Source organism: Antechinus flavipes, chromosome 3, assembly GCF_016432865.1.
Source record: "Antechinus flavipes isolate AdamAnt ecotype Samford, QLD, Australia chromosome 3, AdamAnt_v2, whole genome shotgun sequence".
Taxonomy (NCBI): Eukaryota; Metazoa; Chordata; class Mammalia; order Dasyuromorphia; family Dasyuridae; genus Antechinus; species Antechinus flavipes.
The window spans coordinates 428355309-428376070 of NC_067400.1; the positions used below are offsets into that span (position 1 = coordinate 428355309).

At 32.9% G+C, this 20762-nt stretch overlaps 1 protein-coding gene across 2 annotated transcripts in view; it reads left to right on the forward strand.

The window, feature by feature from the left end:
- GRB14 (growth factor receptor bound protein 14) overlaps positions 1–20762 on the forward strand; it is a 145208-nt gene that overhangs the window by 60761 nt on the left and 63685 nt on the right. The window contains exon 1 of one of the 2 annotated variants that reach the window (XM_051986254.1): positions 9298–9456. The exons of the other annotated variant lie outside the window; for it this stretch is intronic. Within the exon in view, the coding sequence (XP_051842214.1) occupies positions 9394–9456 (63 nt within the window). The 5' untranslated portion in view covers positions 9298–9393. Of the gene's footprint in view, positions 1–9297; positions 9457–20762 lie in introns of those variants that run through there. 2 annotated transcript variants of the gene reach the window in all.

The window sequence follows — 20762 nt, forward strand, 5'->3', positions numbered from 1 at the left end:
AATTTCTCTTTTAAGAATTTAGATGCTACATCACTTGGTACATATATGTTTAATATAGATACTGCTTCATTATTCATTCTACCCTTTAGCAAGATATAGTGCCCTTCCCTATCTCTTTTGATTAGATCAATTTTTGCTTTAGCTTGATCTGAGATCAGGATGGCTACCCCTGCTTTTTTGACTTCACCTGAAGCATGGAAGATTTTGCTCCAACCTTTTACCTTTAACCTGCATGTATCTCCCCGCTTCAGGTGTGTTTCCTGTAAACAACATATTGTAGGATTCTGGCTTTTAATCCATTCTGCTAACCGCTTCCTCTTTATGGAGGAGTTTACCCCATTCACATTTATGGTTAAAATGACCAATTCTGTATTACTTGCCATCTTGTTAACCCCGGTTTATGCTTTTCTCCCTTCTTTCCCCTTTCCCCCCCTTCCCAGTATTAAGCTTGTGAGCACCACTTGCTTCTCGCAGCCCTCCCTTTTTAGTATCCCTCCCCCCACCTTAGAGTTCCTCCCCCTATCTTACCCCTTTCCCTCCCAGTTCCCGTATTCCCTTCCACTTAGCTTATTCCTTCCCTTTTCACTTTTCCCTTCTCACTTTTCAATGAGGTGGGAGAAGTTTCACCATAGATTGAATATGTCTAAAATTTTTCTCTTAAAGCCAATTCTGAAAGCAGTAAAATATTCACTATATTCATCCCTCTCCATTCTTTCTCTCAGATATAATAGGTTTTCTTTGCCTCTTCATGAAATGTAGTATTCCCCCCTTTCCCCTTTTTCTGGTACAATGTCCTTTCCACATCTAGTTTCTAGAACAAGGTATATCTGTATTTTTTATACATCTTTATAGCCGAAATATAGTTCTCAAGATTAATCTTTACCTTTTTAGATTTCTCTTGAGTTCTGTACTTGTAGATCAAATTTTTTGTTAAGTTCTGGCTTTTTCATCAAAAAAAGGTGAAATTCGCTTACTTCGTTGAATGTCCATCTTCTTCCCTGGAAAAAGATGCTCATTCTCGCTGGGTAAGTTATTTTTGGTTGCATACCAAGTTCCTTAGCCTTTCGAAATATCATATTCCAGGCCCTTTGATCCTTTAATGTGGATGCTGCCAGATCCTGGGTGATCCTTATTGTGGCTCCTTGATACTTGAATTGGGTTTTTCTAGCTGCTTGCAGTATTTTTTCCTTCGTCTGAGGGTTCTGGCATTTGGCCACTATATTTCTTGGTGTTTTGATTTTAGGATCCCTTTCAGTAGGGGATCGATGAATTCTTTCAATGTCTATTTTACCTTCTGTTTCTATGACTTCTGGGCAGTTCTCTTTGATAATTTCCTGGAAAATAGTGTCCAGGCTCTTTTTTTCATCATACTTTTCTGGGAGTCCGATGATTCTCAGGTTGTCTCTCCTGGATCTGTTTTCCACGTCTATTGTCTTCCCCAGAAGGTATTTCACATTCTTTTCCATTGTTTGATTTTTTTTGGATTTGCTTGACATTCTTCTTGTCTCCTCGAGTCATTCAATTCCATTTGTTCGACCCTGATTTTCAGTGAAGTATTTTCTTCACTCACTTTTTAAAAATCTTTTTCTAATTGTCCAATTGAGTTCTTTTGTTCTGTGGAATTTTTTTCCATTTCGCCAATTTTGTTTTTTAGAGAGCTATTTTCTGTTTCCAGTTCACCAATCTTATTTTTCAAGGATTTGATTTCTTTATCCAGTCTCTCTTTAACTGAATGGGATGACTTCTCCTGCCTCTCTTGCCAAGCCTCCCTCTCCTTTTCCCCAGCCTCCTTCTCCTTTTGCCAAGCCTCACTCTGCTTTTCCCATTTTTCTTCTAGCTCCCTTGTGAGAGCCTTTTTAATTTCCTCCATGAGATTCATCTGTGCTGAGGAACAGATGTTCTCCTCCTTTGGGGATTCACCTGGGGACTGTTTGTTTTTAGTCTCCTCAGGATTTGGAGTCTGCTCTTTATCTGTATAGAAGCTGTTAAGGGTTAAAGTCTTTTTCAGTTTCTTGCTCATTCTGTCTAATAGTCAAAGACAAACTATCAAAGAAACAGAAGAAAAAACCCTTGAATGGAGGCTGCTTTCTTTGGGGGAGGGGCTGGGTGGTGTTAGCGAGCTTCCTTTACAAACTGCAGGGTAGCAGTGAGGCACTGGCCCTACTGTGCTGCGCCTGCGCTCTGATATTCGAGAGCATGCTGAGACACTAGGGGAGGGGTGGCCAGGTCCCAAGAGACTCCAGCTGTTTGGGGTTGTATTCTTCACCCCCGGTGTTTTTAGCTTCTCTGCTGGGCTGCTGACTTGCTGCCTGAGCAAAGTATCAAATCCTGTAGCAAAGCTCTCCCCGCAGAGACAGCTGCGATCACACCCCACCCCCTCTCCGCTCTGCTTGGCTCTGAGCCGCCTTCTGTGCTCTCGCTGCCGCTGCTGCCTGCAGCCTGCTTCTGATCTAATAACCGTCCCGCCCTCCCACAAAAACAGACTTTTCCTGACGAGTCTCAACGATGGTTTCTCTTGGTAACTAATTGTATGTTTTTTTTTTTTTCAGTCAAGCATTAATTCAGAGGCATGAAATGAAATGGATAGTGAGAGAAAAACATGGAGGTTACACAGTTGTGTGCCTCCTCTCCGCCATCTTGGCCGGAAGTCCTCAGTATTCATTTTTGTAAGACTTTGTGCTTCAATTTTTTCTCCCTCCCTCTCTTACCTCCTTTCCCAAGATAGCAAGCAACCTGATACAGGTTAGATATGTATCCATATTTGTCATGTTATACAAGAAAAATAAAACCAAAATGAAAAAAAAAATCTGGAAAAAAAGCAAAAAAAAAAAACCAACCAAACAAAAAAGGTGAAAATAATATGCTTTGATTCTACATTCATTCTCCTTAGCTCTTTTTCTGTATGTGGATGACATTTTCTATTCCAAGTCTGTTGGAATTGTCTTAAATTGAAAAAAGTGAAGTCCATCACAATTGATCATTACACAATCTTGCTCTTACTGTGTATAATGTTCTCCTGATTCTGCTCACTTCACTCAGCATCAGTTCATGTAAGTTTTTCTAGACTTTTCTGAAATCAACCTGTTCATCATTTCTTATAGAACAAATGATATTCCATTACTTTCCTATATTATAACTCATTCAGCTATTCCCCAACTGATGGACATCCACTTAATTTCCAATTCCTTGCCACTACAAAAAGAGCTACTACAAACATTATTGCCTATGTGGATTCTTTCCCCTTTTTGATGATCTATTTGAGATACAGATCCAGTGCAGACATTGCTTGATATCCCTTTGGACAACTCCAAATTGTATTCTAGATTGGTCAGGTCAGTTCACAACTTCACAAACAATGTATTAGTGCCTCAATTTTCTTACATCCTTATCCAATGCTTACATTATCTTTTACTATCATCTCAGCTAATCTGAGAGGTATGAAGTGATACCTCAGGGTTGTCTTAATTTGCATTTCTCTGATCAATAGTGATTTGGGAAATTTTTTCATGACAAGAAATGGCTTTAATTTCTTCATCTGAAAATTTTTCATATCATTTGATTTTTTTTTCTCAATTGGGGAATGACATATTTTATATTTCAGTCAATTTTTCTAAATATTTAATGTTAATATTTACATATTCTAAATATTTTAGAAATGAGGTCTTTTCAGAAATACTAGCTGTTAAATTGCTTCCTAGCTTTTTTACTTCCCTTCTAACCTTGGCTGCATTGTTTATTTATTTATGGGTTTGTGCACATGCATGTGCACACAAAATCTTTTTATATAATCAACATTATTTTGCATTTCATAGTGTTCTCTAGTTCTTTGGCCTTAAGTTCCTTCCTTCTTCACAGATCTGACAGATAAACAACTCTTTCATTTGTTTATAGTATCATACTTCATGTCTAAATCACGAACTGATTTTTGACCTTTTCTTGCTATAGGGTGTTAATGTTGGTCAATGTCTAATTTTTGTCATACTCTTTTTTAAGTTTTCCCAGAAATTTTTGTCAAATAGTGAGTTCTTATTCCATAAGCTAGAGTTATCCATATTACTTATTACTATATACACTACAGTAATTGGTTGTTGTGTTTTGTGTACCTAACATATTCCACTGCTCCACTTCTTAGTCTATACCAAATGGTTTTGATGACTGCCACCTTATAATATAGTGTTAGATCTGCTATAACTAGGGTCCTTCCTTTGTATTTTTCTTCATCAATTCCTTTGATATTCTTGGCCTTTTGTTCTTCCAATTGAATCATGTTAATTTTTTTAGCCCTATAAAGTTTTTTTGGCAGTTGGTATGGCACTGAATAAATAAATTGATTTAGATAGAATTGTCATTTTTATTATGTGAGCCTGTCTAGCTATAAGCAATGAATATTTTTTCCCAAATGTTGAGATCTAACTTTATTTGTATAAAAAGCTTTTTGTAATTGTGTTTATATAGTTCCTGGCTTTGTCTTGGCATATAGACTTCATGCTACCTACTATTATTTTAAAAGGGATTTTTCTTTCTATCTCTTGCTTCTGGGGTTTGTTGGTAACATGTAGAAATGCCAATGATTTATGTGGGTTTATTTTATATTCTTCATCTTTGCAAAGTTGTTAATTATTTTTAGTAGTTTTTTAATTGATTCACTAGGATTCTCTAAATAAATCGTCATATCATCTGCAAAGAATGAGTTTTGTTTCCTCATTATCTACTCTAATTCCTTCAATTTTTTTCTTTTCTTATTGCTAAAACTTATATTTCTAGTACAATATTTAATAATAATGGTGATAATGCACAACCTTGTTTCACCCTGATCTTTTGGGGAAAACTTCTAGCTTATTTTAATTACATATAGTGCTTGTTTATGGTTTTAGATAGATTTTAGTTACTACTTATTATTTTGAGGAAAACTCTCTTTATTCCTATGCTCTCTAGTATTTTTGTTAGGAATATGTATTGAATTTTGTCAAATAGTTTTCCTGCATCTATTGAGATAATCATATGATTTCTCTTAGTTTGGTTATTGATACGATCAATTATGCTAATAGTTTTCCTGATATTGTATAAGAAGAGCATCTTTTTTTTTTTTGGGGGGGGGAGGTAGTTTTGTTATTTTTCCTAACCTGAAAAGTCATCTTTTACTCTTTCTTCCCACTCACATCCCATAATCAATCAGTTACAAAGCCTTATTTTAACATTTCATTGTTTCTTGTTTCCAATTATGTCAACCTTATTTACAGTTATACTAACCAACCTTATTTAGACATTCATCACTTCTTAGATTGGATTATTGCAGTTGCCTGATATCTGCTGATCAAGAAATTTTAGCGGCTTCTTATAACCTCTAGCATAAAATATAAAATCTTTATGATATTTAAAGTCCTTTGCAACCAAGTATCAACATTTCTTTCTAGACCAATTTTATGTGTGGAAGTATCCTGTATAGAGCCTCACCTCTTCAACCCCTAGGTACTCACATTTCAGTCTGCTCTCTCTTCACTAACAACTTGTTCCTTCAAAGCTTAGCTCAATTGAAACTTCTCCAGGATGCCTTTCCAGATCACAACAGCTGCTAGTTTGACTCCCAAGAAATTACTTTGTTTCTCACTTGTAACTTGGCTCAGCTCCTGACTTTCTGGACTTTCCCTCCTCCATACCAGCTGCTTTTTTTTTTTTTTTCACACTGGACATGCCTGTACTCAAATTCCTCTCCAGAACCTTCATTTGAGAAAGTGCCCATGATAAACAATGCTCACTTCTAACCTAGCTTACCTCCTCACTCTGTACTTTTCCATCTCACCTTCATCGATCCCCCCACCTTTAATGTTTTCTCTCATTAGAATGGAAACTCCCTGAGGGAAAGGACTCTTTGCTTATATTCGTATTCCTATGCAGAAGTGTTCAGTAAATGCTTTAATCTAATCAATTTTGTCTATACTTACATAAAAGTGTGCTTGTATATATGTATGTGTATATACACACACACACACACACACACACATATATAGATAAATATACTTTTATTTAGACATAAATATACATAGATGTAGCTTTGATATAAATATCTATATCTATATCTATATCCACTTATAACATATGTATCTATAATATTTATGCCATAAAAGATATATATGTAAATATATAATATAGGTATATCTATAGTAACTATATTTAGATACATCCATGTCTATATCTCTTCATATAGACACAACTATACATATACATTATATATAAAATGTCTTTATATTATAGCTATATTTATATAGATACATTTATAGACATATGTTTATAGTGTAGCTAAATCTAAATATTATATGTAAATATCTTTATATTATGTATATCTTCATAGATATATTTATATCCATCTAACTTTATATAAAATTACTTCTAGAAATTGTTTCCCTTGATGGAATGTGAACTTCTTGAGGTCAGTTTTTATTTTTGTTCTTGTATCTTTAGCACCTAGCATAGTGCCTAGCCTAATAGTAGTCACTTAAATTCTTGTTAATAAATTCTTGTTGATTGATATCCAAAGTTCTCCTTAAGGATTAGTCACCTCCTTCATAAAGACTTTCATGATCTCCCTCTTCTGACCTGCCTCAACAACTTTATATTTACTTGGTAGTATAATAATAATAATAAATAATAAATAAAGTTCATACATATTTGTAGCATCTAATATGTGCCAGACACTGTGCTGAGTGCTTTAAAAAAATCATATCATTTGATCTTCATAACAACCCTGTTTATTACCCCCATTTTGCTGTTGAGAAAACTGAGGCAAAAAGAGGAAAAGAAGATAAATGATTTGCTTAGGGTCATAAAATTATCAAATGTCTAAGGCTGAACTTGACTCTAGCTTCCTCAACTGGAGAGTTTGGTTGGGTAAAGAGGGTGGTGTAGCAGAATTAACCAATAATTCATAAATGGGAATGCCCAAAACATATTCAAGGGATGATGATTCAACTGGTCTGGTTACAGTACAAGTTTGTGTTGATTTAGAAATGGAGATAGACTACAAGATTAGTTGGAGGACATTTGTGTAAGAACTCAGGTGCCTGGTTTAGTAGCTTGGTATTGGATTCTCTTGGTATTGGGGAATTCTGATAGTTTTTTAGTGAGAGAGTGAAGTGGTTTGGTTGACATATTGTTGGCTGTATTGTGATTGTCAATGACTTATTTTCTTTTTCTTGATTTGATCATCTCAATGATGACACTTTTTCATTTTTTAAAAAAAAGTACATGGTTTTCAAAGACAGTTTCAAAAATAGTTAACTTTCTTGTAACATTTATTCGGATTAATGCCAATATAACTTTGGTGAAAGTTCATTAAAAAGTTGTAAACTTAATTTTTCAAGTGTAGAGGATGTAAAATATTTCACTCTGAAGTTAATTGTAAAGTATTTATTTAGCTGCAAAAAAGGTAAGTTCATTGCACTTAAAGAAAAATTAAATGTTATTTTGATTTTGAAGAATTTATTTGGAAGTTTTGTAATAAAACATAGAATCATGATCTGGCTGCTGTGGAGCCCAGTTTTAAAATTTAACTTATGTCAAGATAGATTTTTTTGGTGGAATGTTCAAAGCCTATGGGAAACTTCAAAAATTCAGTTCAATATTTGAGCACCTACTATGTGCAAAGTGCTGATTTTAAGTATTGGGAAAACAATGACAAAATGAAAACTCTCAGGCCTGAAGAAGCTTAGTATTGAAGATGAATTATGCACATGGTACTGTAGTTGATATAGGTGCCCTCAAGAGAGAGATTTGTTGCTTTGGTTTGTCAGTAAAATGATCCAACTTTGTTAAAACTGAATAAATTTTTATACCATGGACACAGTGATTCTCCCTTCAAACTTTAAAAATTTTCTCATGCCTTCCTCCCATTCCCACATTTATAAATTTTAGGGTAGTTATCTGTAAGAATCAAATTCCTGCTCCCAAAGCAGATCAATTTGACTTTACATTTGATTCAGGAGCTATTTCTCCCTGTCCTTCTCCCCCTTTCTTCCCACTTCCAATAATCAGAGAAAACTTGTTTTGAAACAGCATAGGAAAGAGTCTGAATTTTAATTTCATGTTTTTTTGATAAGTCTGCATGTGGCATACATAAGAAAAACATCAAAGTGTAAGACAATAAACTAAATCCTAATGGTACTTTAGTTGCAGAAATAATGCCTCACTCTTTTGCCTGGGATCTTCCATGTTATTAAAATAGTAATGTTGTAATCATGTGGTAATGTGGGGTATCTTTTACACTGAACTTGTATCTGTTCTTAGTTTATGGCTGAACAAGAGAGATAGCAGGATTAATAAAGAGATTTAAGGAATTGTTAGTTGGCAAATTTGTAATTGTGAAAATTCAGATTACTGATTATGTGATTTCTTTTTTTTTTGATATTACTAAGCATATTTGCTTTAACACAATCTTATAGAGATTCATTAAAATTGCTTATTTGTGGGTCCTATTTTTAGTCCCTTTGTCTAAAAAAAGTTCTCTTCTTTTAGTAATTCTAGGAAAAAAGAAAATAAAAATTTGGGGGAAGATCTGAGATCTGGATTCTGTTTGAAATCAATGTGTTAATAATATGCAATTCTGTGCTGCTTTTTTAAAAATATAAACTTTGGAAAATTAATTTATATTGTATCTCAGAAACCCTCCCTATTAATTAATACCATCATTTGTTGAAGTAGTCTTTAAAATGGTATTTGGCTTCAGGGACAGTCTGAGTTTAACCCTAAATGCAGGATTTATCATTTAGCAGGGAATAGAATGTGTTTATATAAAATGCAATTTTCTTTATTCCATATATATATGTATATATATATATATATATATATATATGAATCCTTTTGAGAGTATTCATTTTAATCTGATGTGCAAAGTCCCCAAATTGACCCAATTACCCATTTTATGAGTAGCATAACTATTCAGTAAATTTACTTCATCTCCATATTTACATACTTTAAATAGACCAGTGTAAACAATCTCTTATCTGCCATATGTTAAATTGCTTTGGTAAAATGAGGATATAACTGTCTAATCAACAAAGATGGCATTGAATTACACTGTTTTGAGAAGAAAAAAAAAAACTAGCCCTAAGTGAGCTAAATGCCTGTTAATCTGGTTCTTTAAATATCATAAACAAAAGTATCAGAATGTGTTTCCAAGGACAAAGGAGGCGTTTTCAAGAAAGTGATTGGTTGCTGCCTTGTCCTGTCCCATAGTCATCCTTAATTGGCTTTTGGTAGAGTTAGATTCACATAAACAGGATGACATTTATTACTTTTTTAGTTGTTTCTCTGAACTGAGAACAGAAACTCCTTGGAGTTAACTGTGGATTTCATTTCACATATGGTCTTCAAGAGGGTATAGTTCTATGAAGAAAAGACATGAGCTTGTGTGCAAGAAGGGTCACCCTGCCTGCAATAACTCCAATAGTTCTGCAAAAAAGGGTAGGATACAGATCCTCTCCTTTCTGTCTCCCCAATCCTTTTTTTGTGTGAATTTCTTGGGCTTTCATTAGATATCCTGAGAGTATTTGCTGAGTTTACTGAAAGTGTTAGTTTAACTTGAATTAAAAAATACTTTTATATCAGAATGAAGGTTTTGTAGAAGTTGGTTGCCATGTGGAAACAGCAGTTTCCATTTTAGATAATTGGGTAGCATTTTAGGCAATATGTAGAAGTCTTTTTTTTTTGTTGTTCTATGCATATTTATGTTTAGTTTTATTTGCCTTCATTTTAATTGGTTTATAAGGAACAGTTTGTTTTTCTATAATTCATAACATTTCTCTCTCTGTTGGTGAAAGGAATTGGTTTTCTGTTCAAAATACATTTTTTAGTTTATAATCTTAATTTCTACCTGTTTCTGTTAGTTTTTATTTTAAATCTGTGTGAATGTTATAATTCCAGATGTTAAAAATTCATATTTTGTCAAATAGTTTACTATAAAGGTTAGCTTTTTGTGTCATTTATGATATTTTATATTTTAATATAAACACTGTATATTTTGTCATATAAATCAGAATGATAACTATAATATATAATCTGAACATATCCCTTTAATGTTTAAGTGTGGTGACAATACAGAACTGAGTTTTTTGTTGGTCAGTTAAAATTGATCTCATTATGGCTACTTAAATACTGTAGTCACTATTGTAGTTCATATATTTCACTTAAATTTGAATATTCTATAAACTTTTTTATTTGATTTTTTTCTGGTGTCTCTCCTCCCATCAAAGTATTTAACTTATATAGGTTTCATCCTAAATTGCTTATTGCTAAGGCAATTTTCTCATTTTGTAAGTTATTAATTAAATTGCACATTGAAAATTATTGTGCAGGTTTTTTTTTTCCCCATTCATAATTTAAAGTTCTGGATGTTCACTCTGTTGAACTTCTCTGTGTCTCTATTTTCTTACATGTGAAATGAGGGAATTGATCTAGCCCCTTCCACCTCTAAAATTATATAAACTTGAATGTATTTTCTGTTAGAATGATACAAATTCACAATGATATCTGTGTTGTTCAGTCCTTGTTTTAAAGAGTGATTGCAAAGTAGTAATAAAAGGTTCTATCATTTTAAAGAACTTTTAAAAAAGAAATGTAGGGACAACAGTTGGAGCAAAACTTGAATAGAAAATCAATTCAAGAATAATTCAGGAATAAGATTACTTTGGAAATAATATTTGTACTTACTGAGTGAGATCTGAGGTTTTAGTTCACTTTTTGAAATTTTTAAACTTTTTTATAATAAGCTTCCTTAAGATTTTCCATAACAGTAATTAACTATGTAAGGTCCAACCCTATGGCTTTTTTTTTGGTCACTAAACAAAACTCAAAATTAGGTATAAATGTTGGCATGTTGCCTATGAAAGTACTTCTAGCCAATTTCTAATGATATTATAACCCTCACAAGACTAGTATATCTCTTAAACTTTTCTGCTGAGGCTAATACCATTTACTTTAAGGATTGGAGTGGTTTGGTTTTTTTTTTTTCCCTATTTCTTTCAGATATTGGATTAGACCTTATTAGGTGAGAAAGTGATTCTATGAATACATCAGACTAACATGACTACTTATTGAAAGCAGTCTTGCAAACCAATGCCCCAAATTACCTATATACCATGTAATTTTTTAATGCACAAAATTTCCTTTCCTTTAAGAAGGCATACAGTAATCTCACAGTTCAGTGTATGGCTTCTTTATTTGTCTTGAACAGATATCAGTTCTAGTTGTAAGGACGATTTAGTAGTATGTATCCAGTTTCTTGACAAAGTGAATACAGCACACATCTAAAGATATCTGGCTTCAGTAGAAAGTCACTTCTCTTTCTCTTAGTGTCTGGTATCTCAGGATTAAAGACTTTTGACTTATAGGCAGAAGGTATTATTCTTTGTTAGGTCATCATTAGCTCTCCACTTAGGGTTGGTTATTGCATTAGGCAAGTTCTTAAGTTTATCACAGTTGTTCATTTTTATGGTATTATTATTATATAAATACTTCTCTGGGTACTGTTCACTGAAGTTTATATAAATCTTAAATTTCTAAGAACAATACAATCATCTACTAACATTTGTTCAGCTATTTCCCAATTAAAGAACCTTGCTTAATTTCCAATTTTTTGCCACCTCAAAGAGAATTGCTAAAATATTTCTGCATGCATAGGACTTTTTGAAAGCTCTTTGATTTCTTTGGAGTAGTTTTACTTTGCTTTCCAAAATGGTTGGACCAATTCACAACTCTGCCAATAATGCATTAATGATTCTATCTTTTCACAGTCCCTCCAATATTTGTCATTTTTCTTTTTTCTCATCTTTATCAATCACATGTGTAAGGTAGAACCTCAGAATTTTAATTTATATTTACCTATTTATTGATGATTTTGAGCAATTTTTTTTCACATGACTATAGATGGTTTGGATTTCTTGTCTTGAGAATTGCTTGTTCATATCCTATGTGCAATCTATCTGAGAAGAGTTCAAAAATTCTTGAGATATGGGACAGCATGACATGGTGGAAAGAATACTTTCTGTAATTAAAGGATATTGGTTTAAAATCCCACTCTGATGCTATCTGTCTGACTAGGGCAAGTTACTTATGGTTAACTGGTCCTTACTTTCCTCATCTTTCAAACAAAGGAATTAGGTTTGATGGCCTCCGAGGTTCTCCATAACCCTGGATCTACTATCCTATAGTCCCACAACATTCATTAGTGATTTTTTTTTCATTCCATACCTTGTTCTTTCAAAACAACCTACCCCTCTTCCCCCAAATCTTTCAATTGTCTTTCTATGAAGTGGTTCATTGGTTTGACCTTTTCAGGTGAGAAAGCTGAGGTTCAGGCAAATATGTTGCTTAAGATCATACACAAAATAAGGGTAAAGTTAAAAAATAGAATTTAGAACTCTTGACTCTTGTTTTCTGTTTCCATCAAATACATTGTGATTCCTGAAATTATTTCTAATAGATCCATGATCTCTAAATTAGGACATTAAGGGAGTTAGGGAGAAGAGAACAATCTTTTATCATAACCTGTTTTGTGCCAGTTAATTGTGTTATGTGTGCTGTACAAATATTTTATATAGACCAAGAAACTGTTTCAAGATTGTGGTAAAGTGGTAAAAGAATCTTATATCAAAATTTTTGAACAATTTATGGGGAATGCGAACATATTTATCTTCTTTAGAAAGGTTAATAGCTACAAAGATTCAGGTTTAACTGTCAGTTCTTTACATTTGCACAGTAAACGATTAGCTTATATTCAATTAGCCAATAATATGACATCTGAAGTGTAGTAGCAATAGATATTCAGTTAATTCCCTAATCTCATAAAACTTCTAACCCTCTCTTAAACACAAAGAAATCTAATAGTTATCACCTTAGTTCAGGACTTCATCATTTCTTACATAGATTACTGCAGTAGGTGTTTAATTGGACTTTCTGACTCATGTCTGCACTCCATCCATGCTTCACCCAATGGCCAAGGTGATTATCCTCAAATGTAGATCTGATCACCTTATTCCTGCCATTCCTCTTACTAAACTCCTATCACTTCTTAGTTACCTCTAGGATCAAATATACATTCTTCTGTTTGACATTTAAGTCTTAAGAACCTGACTTTTCATATTTTATTTTTTTAAAAAAATATATTTATTCCTTTCCTCAGCACTTTATAATTCAAATATGCTCATTGTTCTTTACACATGTAACACTTCCCATATTTCCATGCACTTAAATTTATTATCTCTTGGACCCAGAATGTTCTTCCTTTTAATTTCCTCTTAAAATCCTTGTCACCTCCCTCACCTGGTACTTTCCACTTTAAGGCAGCTTTCATCTACTTATGTATATTTTGTTTCCTCTATTGGATTAAACTTCCTGACAACAGGTATTACTGCTTTTTTTTTTTTTTTTTTTTTTTGGTATTCTCAGCATTCATGCTGGTATATAATAAGCACTTAACTATGTTGTTGTTAATGCCTGTTGATTGATACATTTTATTTTTATGACTCATATTTGTTTTTAATTCTATTTTAAGTATTACCCTAAAGTGATATGCCACAATTTATTTACTTACTTGAGGTTTGGACATTTAAAGACAGTATAGAAAAATGCTGGATTTGGAGTAAGAGGAAAGATATACATATGTATATCTATCTCTCTATTTATAGATAGAGAGATATATAGATAGGTCTAACTCAGATTGTGGGTAAAGTGAAGGCCTCAAATCCATTGGTGAATTAGGGGGATATCTACTTCAAGCATAATAGACTTCTCCCTGTGAAATGGGTGAATTAGTTTGTTCTAGTGACTATGAAGGCAGCTAATGCATTTGTAATAGAGCAATTAGATTTTGATCAGTCATTGAAAGCAGCAAAGTTATTCTCTACAAAACACACCAGTGCAATTCTGCCTCACTTAAATCCATTTCATGTGCAAATCAAGACATTATGCCATGATGTCATTGGTTCTCAGATCACTAGTTGATCAAGACATTGCTCTGTGATGTCACTGGTCCTCTTAAAAAAATGAAGAGTCATTGTCAACAATAGATCACTAGTTGATTGGTTATAATTCTCTTTTGATAAATATATATTTTGGGAATAATGTTTTTGGTATATTTTAATATATTGGGGCTTTTATTAATATGGATATTCTCTTCAAAGATGCAGCCTACAACTTGATCATATGACTATAACTATCCCTATGTGACTCTTGTTTGCATCCCCCATAAATTTGTTCTTAGCATATTCTGATATTTTTTTGGATCAATGATCTTATCAATGTGGGTATTCCTTCCAGTAATGGAGATTACAAACCAACCATGTCCATCTTGTCCTGTAAGTTTACCACAAAAGGTTTGTTCTTTATTTTGGAGAACTTCCAATTTTCTTTACATTGCATAGATCTCACTTGCTATTCAATTAAGCATTATAATTTTTCTGTCATACAAAATACTTTATATTAATTCATCTGCAAATTTTTTGTTTGCCTGCTTAAACCTATCTTATGGCTCTCAGTTGTGTGTGTGTGTGCTTTTTTTTTTTTTTAAATGATCTCCAGGTTTTTAGTTTTTTGGAAACTGTAGTTCCATGCATTGGAATCCACATCATCCCTAGGAGAATTTTTTTAAGATTATTATATCATAAGATCTGATTATTTTTATTAATTTTCACTTTATACTGACAGATTTTTCTTCAAAAAATCCCACCAATTTGCATTTGTATGAAAATTGTGAGAGTATATTTCTTTCTTTATAGTTCTACCAGCATGAAAATTTTGTGATTGGTATTTGAATTGGGCTACCTTGTTGTTATATTTTTGTATGGTAATTAGATTTTTCACATATGTATATGCTGTTATGCTCTATTAGAATGTAAACTTATTCAGGAAATGAGACCATGATTTGTACTTTTTTGTTGTTATTGTTCAGTTGTTTCAGTCAGATCTAACTACGTTATGTTCAGACCAGCTGGCATTGTAGGAAGTATGCTAGATCATTCTTTATCACAAAGATCCACTTTTCCTCGAAAATACTTTCTGATTTTGGCATGTGGACATAGTGTTCCATGCCTATGAACAGTAGAAACATAATATTTTTTGTTGTTTGATTTTAACATTGTCATACTCTTAAAAAGCTGAACATTCAAGGACTCAACCTGACTTTTTCAATATCTTTCTTGCTGCTGTAAGGTTCACTATGAACCTTCTGTACTAGCTGGAGGTTTCTTCACTACTTCTCCAATATAGTATCTGCCTGCTCCTCCTGTGCCAGTGATGCTAATCTATCTTCTGGGATACTTTCTCATTTTCTCTTTTTACCAGTCCTTTAAAGTCTAGCTTGAGTTCAGCTTCTTTTATATGAAATTTCTTGCAGTCATTCCAGCTAAAGTGTTCTATTTAGTAGTCATGTGGACTTTGCTACTCTTTTGTTAGGCAAGTATACCTAACGATACTACCTTATGGTCTGGTTCAATTGTGTGTTTTGTATCTTTGTAACTGAATTGGAAATTTCTTGTGTAGAAACCATGTCTTACCTAATTGGCATCCCTATAACATCTAATTCAGTGATTTCTGTGTAGATTGTAAAAAAAAAAAAATTCTACTATTTACTTTGCTTTTAGCAAATCATTCAAAAATAAAATTGTGCTGTTTAGCAGTAGCAACATCTAGTGATATCTTAGTATCTGAACCAGGTTCTAAAGTAGGGAACCTTAGTCTTGGTTGCATGAACTTAAAAAAATATTTTGACAACTATATTCCAATATATTTGGTTTCTTTGTAATCACTTATTATGTATTTATGCATTTAAAAACATTCTAATAAGGATTCTATCATGGAGTTCTATGGCATATACATAAAAAAAACAGTTAAGAGTCTGTTTGCTCTGCTCTAGAGTGAAGGAACATGTTTTTAATAGAGAAGGTAAGCAAATTTTTATAAATCTGTGATAAGTTTCTTCTAGGAATATTAGGTATTTTCTAGCCATGTGACCCTGTTCAAGTCACTTAACTCTGCCTCAATTTCCTTAATTGAAAAATAAGAATGATGATAGTACTTACTTCATAGGATTATTGTGAAGATCAAATAAGACAATATTTTTAAAGTGCTTAGTACAGTGCCTGGCACATAATAGGTATTTAATAAATGCCTGTTTTTTCTCCTCTTCCTTCTAGTATAGATGATAGTTGGAGAAGATCATCTTGACTCCTGGTTTAAAATAAACTCAGACTAGTTATAGAATAGGGAATATCATTCGTTTTATCAGATTTATCAGAATCTTGTCATCTGACACATAGATACGTTATTATCTGCACCTGTACTTCTAATGTAATCCCTGATAACCCTAAATTTGTTTGTCTTCTGAAGATGTGATTTAAGAGATGCAGCAACTGAATGCTATCTTAAATGAGATATAAAATGTGTATAATTATGGCTAAAATATAAAACATGTATGAAGGACTTTTAAAAGATAAAAAAGACTGTTAGAACCTATGGTGTAAAGGGAGAAATCAGGAACAGCTGGGATACAGAAGAGGAATCCTTCTGAAAAATTTCTGCTCCCCTCTTACTCTTCATTACACAACATAGTAAAAAGAACAGTCACAGGTACTTGGGCTCTGATCCTAATTTTGCCAATAACTAGTTTTATCATTAGGGACAAGTCATTTAATCTTTGAAGGCTTGTTCATCTGTAAAATGAAGGTGTTGATTTAGATGATCTCTAATAATATGCCTTCTAGCTCAGTGACCTTTATAGGTCAGGTAAATCATATCCTCAGGTATGGAAAGAACTGGAAGATATGATTACAAAACTATCCAATTGTCTTTGAAAGATTTGAATTCAGGTTCTCCTCACTTCAGGACTGGTGCCACCTACTTTCACTTTGTTTGAAAAGATATGAGAATTTACTGCAAACAAATTTGGCTGTGTGATCATGGTATGGCAACCAAGAAAGGTAATGTGGTCTTAATCTGAAATTGGAGAGTCATAGTATCTAGGACTCAGGACATGATAGTCCAGCTTCTGTAACTAAAGAATTTCATTTAGTTCTGGGTGCCACATTTTAGGAATTCCTTAATAGAAATAGGCATCCAGGATAATGAAGGGCCTAGAATTCATGCCATTGGACAACTGAAGGAACTGGGATGTTTCACCAGGAGAAAAGAAGATTTAATGGTTCTATGACAACTGTTTTTAAGTACTTAGAGGATTGACCTTTGGAAGCAGGATCAGATTTGTTCTTCTGGCTCCAGGGCAGAACTATGAGTAAGTAATTGGAACTGCAAAGAAGCAGATTTAGAAGAAAGGGAATAAGCATTTATAGAGCATGTACTGTATGCCAGATCCTATGCTACATTTCTCATTTGATCTCAACAGCTCTGGGAGATAGGTGTTATTATTATCTTTATTTTACAGATGAAGAAACTGAAGCATATAAGTGACTTGCTGAGGATTACAAAACGATTAAGTGTTTGAGGCCAGATTTGAACTCAGATTTTCCTTAATCCAGGTTCAATGCTCTTATCTATTTCATTATCAGCTACATTCTTTGATGTAAGGAAAGCTTGCATAAGGAAAAATGTATTAATAATTAGATCTACTCTCATGTAGCTTACTTCCTCACTGGAGAGCCTAAAACAAAGGCTGGTTGATTATCAAGTATATGGTAGATTAGATCTAGGCCAATCAATCAGTCAGTCAAGAAGCATTCATTCAGGAAAGAAATGAAAAACTTACTTCCTCTAAGAAACTAGCATTGTCTTAGGGAAGACAACATATAATATAGAAGTATATATAATATGAATAATAAACATAGTCTGATTTTTTTTTTTTGATGGAGATGTGATTAACATATTTGAAACTCATTGGAGGCTTCATGTAGGAGCTGAGCAATGACTTGAGTTCTGAAGGAAGCTGACTTCTAAGGTGGAAGTAAGTAGTATGCATTCCAGAAACGGGGGATAGTTTGTACAAAGATATAAGATGGGAGACTAACTGTTGTGGGAATAGCAGCAAGAAGGCTAGTTTGATTCCACTATTGCTACTCCTGAAGACATTGAAATAGAGAAGGGTGGTTCTCAGAGAGAAATTTTTAAAATGCTTTGAGCAATAACAGATATGTTGGGGGAAAATGGCCATTTTCCCTAAACTGATATGAAGGACAGTGCTTATTTTGTTGTTTAAGGTCACAGAATCAAGGATTATTATTTAGACAGGACCTTGGAGATCACTTGGTCCACATTTTACCTGAAACAAAATCTTTTATGACTGGTTATGCGATTCTGGCTTAAAGAACTCTAGTGATGGGGAATTGGCTAACTTCTTTGGTAGCCCATTGCATTTAAACATCTTAAAAACATTCTTATTTAAAGTTTTAAAAATTCTATCTTTCTTTTCCTCCTCCTCCCCTCTCCTTTCCTCTCTTCTCCCTGGCATGGTAGGCAATCATATATAAGTTATACATTTGCAATTAGGTAGAACATGTCTATGTTACTCATTTTGTATTAGACTTGAATGAAAGAAAACATGAAACAAAGTGAAAAATAGTATTTTTAAATCTGTATTCAAACAATATCACTTATTTCTCTGGAAGTGGATAGGAGAGTATGCTATCATTAGCCCTTTGGGATTGTCTTGAATCATTTGTATTGCTGAGCATAGCTAAATCATTCATAGTTTCTCATTGCTTTTTTTTTTTTTTTTTTTTTTTTTTTTTGCTTTCATTGTGTACAATGTTATACTGGTTATGTTTACTTCTTTATGCATCAGTTTATGTATTTTTCCCCCTGAAATCATTCTGCTTGTCATTTCTTATAACACAATAATATCCCATTACAATTCTATATACAACCATTCTCCAATTGATGGGCATCTCTTTGATTTCCAATTTTTCATCACCACAAGAAGAGCTGCTAAAAATATTTTTGTAGAAATAGATCCTTTTCTCTCTCTCTCTCTTTTTTTTTTCTTTTTGGATGTCTTTGGGATATAGACCTTAAGTGATATTGCTGCATCAAAGGGTGTGCATAGTTTTGTAGCCTTTTGGCCATAGTTCCAAATTGTTCTCCAGAATGGTTGGATCAGTCCGTAATTCCCCCAGCAGTGCATTAGTATCCTAGTTTTCCTACATTTCCTCTAATATCCAGCATTTTACTCTTTTGTCATTTTAGTCAATCCTGAAGTGGTACTGTGGAGTTGTTTTAATTTACATTTTTCTAATTAGTAGTGATTAATCTCCTATAGATAGCTTTGATTTCTTTATCAGAAAACTGCCTCTTCATAACTTTTGACCATTTATCAATTGAAAAATGACTTGTAGTGTTATAAATTTGATTTAGTTCTCTTTATATTTGAAAATTGAAGTATTTATTACAAACACTTTTTGCAAATTTCACTCTCCCCCAATTTTGTTTTCCTTATAATTTTGGTTGCATTGGTTTTATTTGTGCAAAAATTGTTAAACTTCACACAAAAAAATAAAAATCTTTTTCTATTTTACATTTATTAATTGTCTCTATATCTTCTTTAGTTCTAAATTCTTGCCTTATATATACATCTGACAGGTAAATTGTTCTGTGTTTATAGTATCATTTAATTTGCTTATGGCATCATTCTTTAGTTTAAATAATGTACCCATTTTGAGCCTATCTTGGTATATGGTATTAGATGTTGTCTATATCTAATATATATCATACTGTTTTCTAGTATTCCCAGCAGTTTTTGTTCCAAAAGTTGGTTCTTTGGGTGTATCCATATACTATATTACTATCAAAATTTATTGTAGTATAATTTGTACCCAGTCTATTCCACTGATCCACCACTCCATTTCTTAGTACTGGATTGTTTTGATACTTAGTGCTTTATAATACAGTTTGAGATCTCATTTCTTTTACATTATTTTTTCACAGATTCTTTTGATATCCCTGAGCTTTTGTTCTTCGAAATGAAAAATTTTTTAAATTTTTCCTAGGTCCATAATTTTTTTTTCTTTTTGGATGTCTTTGGGATATAGACCTTAAGTGATATTGCTGCATCAAAGGGTGTGCATAGTTTTGTAGCCTTTTGGCCATAGTTCCAAATTGTTCTCCAGAATGGTTGGATCAGTTCGTAATTCCCCCAGCAGTGCATTAGTATCCTAGTTTTCCTACATTTCCTCTAATATCCAGCATTTTACTCTTTTGTCATTTTAGTCAATCCTGAAGTGGTACTGTGGAGTTGTTTTAATTTACATTTTTCTAATTAGTAGTGATTAATCTCCTATAGATAGCTTTGATTTCTTTATCAGAAAACTGCCTCTTCATAACTTTTGACCATTTATCAATTGAAAAATGACTTGTAGTGTTATAAATTTGATTTAGTTCTCTTTATATTTGAAAATTGAAGTATTTATTACAAACACTTTTTGCAAATTTCACTCTCCCCCAATTTTGTTTTCCTTATAATTTTGGTTGCATTGGTTTTATTTGTGCAAAAATTGTTAAACTTCACACAAAAAAATAAAAATCTTTTTCTATTTTACATTTATTAATTGTCTCTATATCTTCTTTAGTTCTAAATTCTTGCCTTATATATACATCTGACAGGTAAATTGTTCTGTGTTTATAGTATCATTTAATTTGCTTATGGCATCATTCTTTAGTTTAAATAATGTACCCATTTTGAGCCTATCTTGGTATATGGTATTAGATGTTGTCTATATCTAATATATATCATACTGTTTTCTAGTATTCCCAGCAGTTTTTGTTCCAAAAGT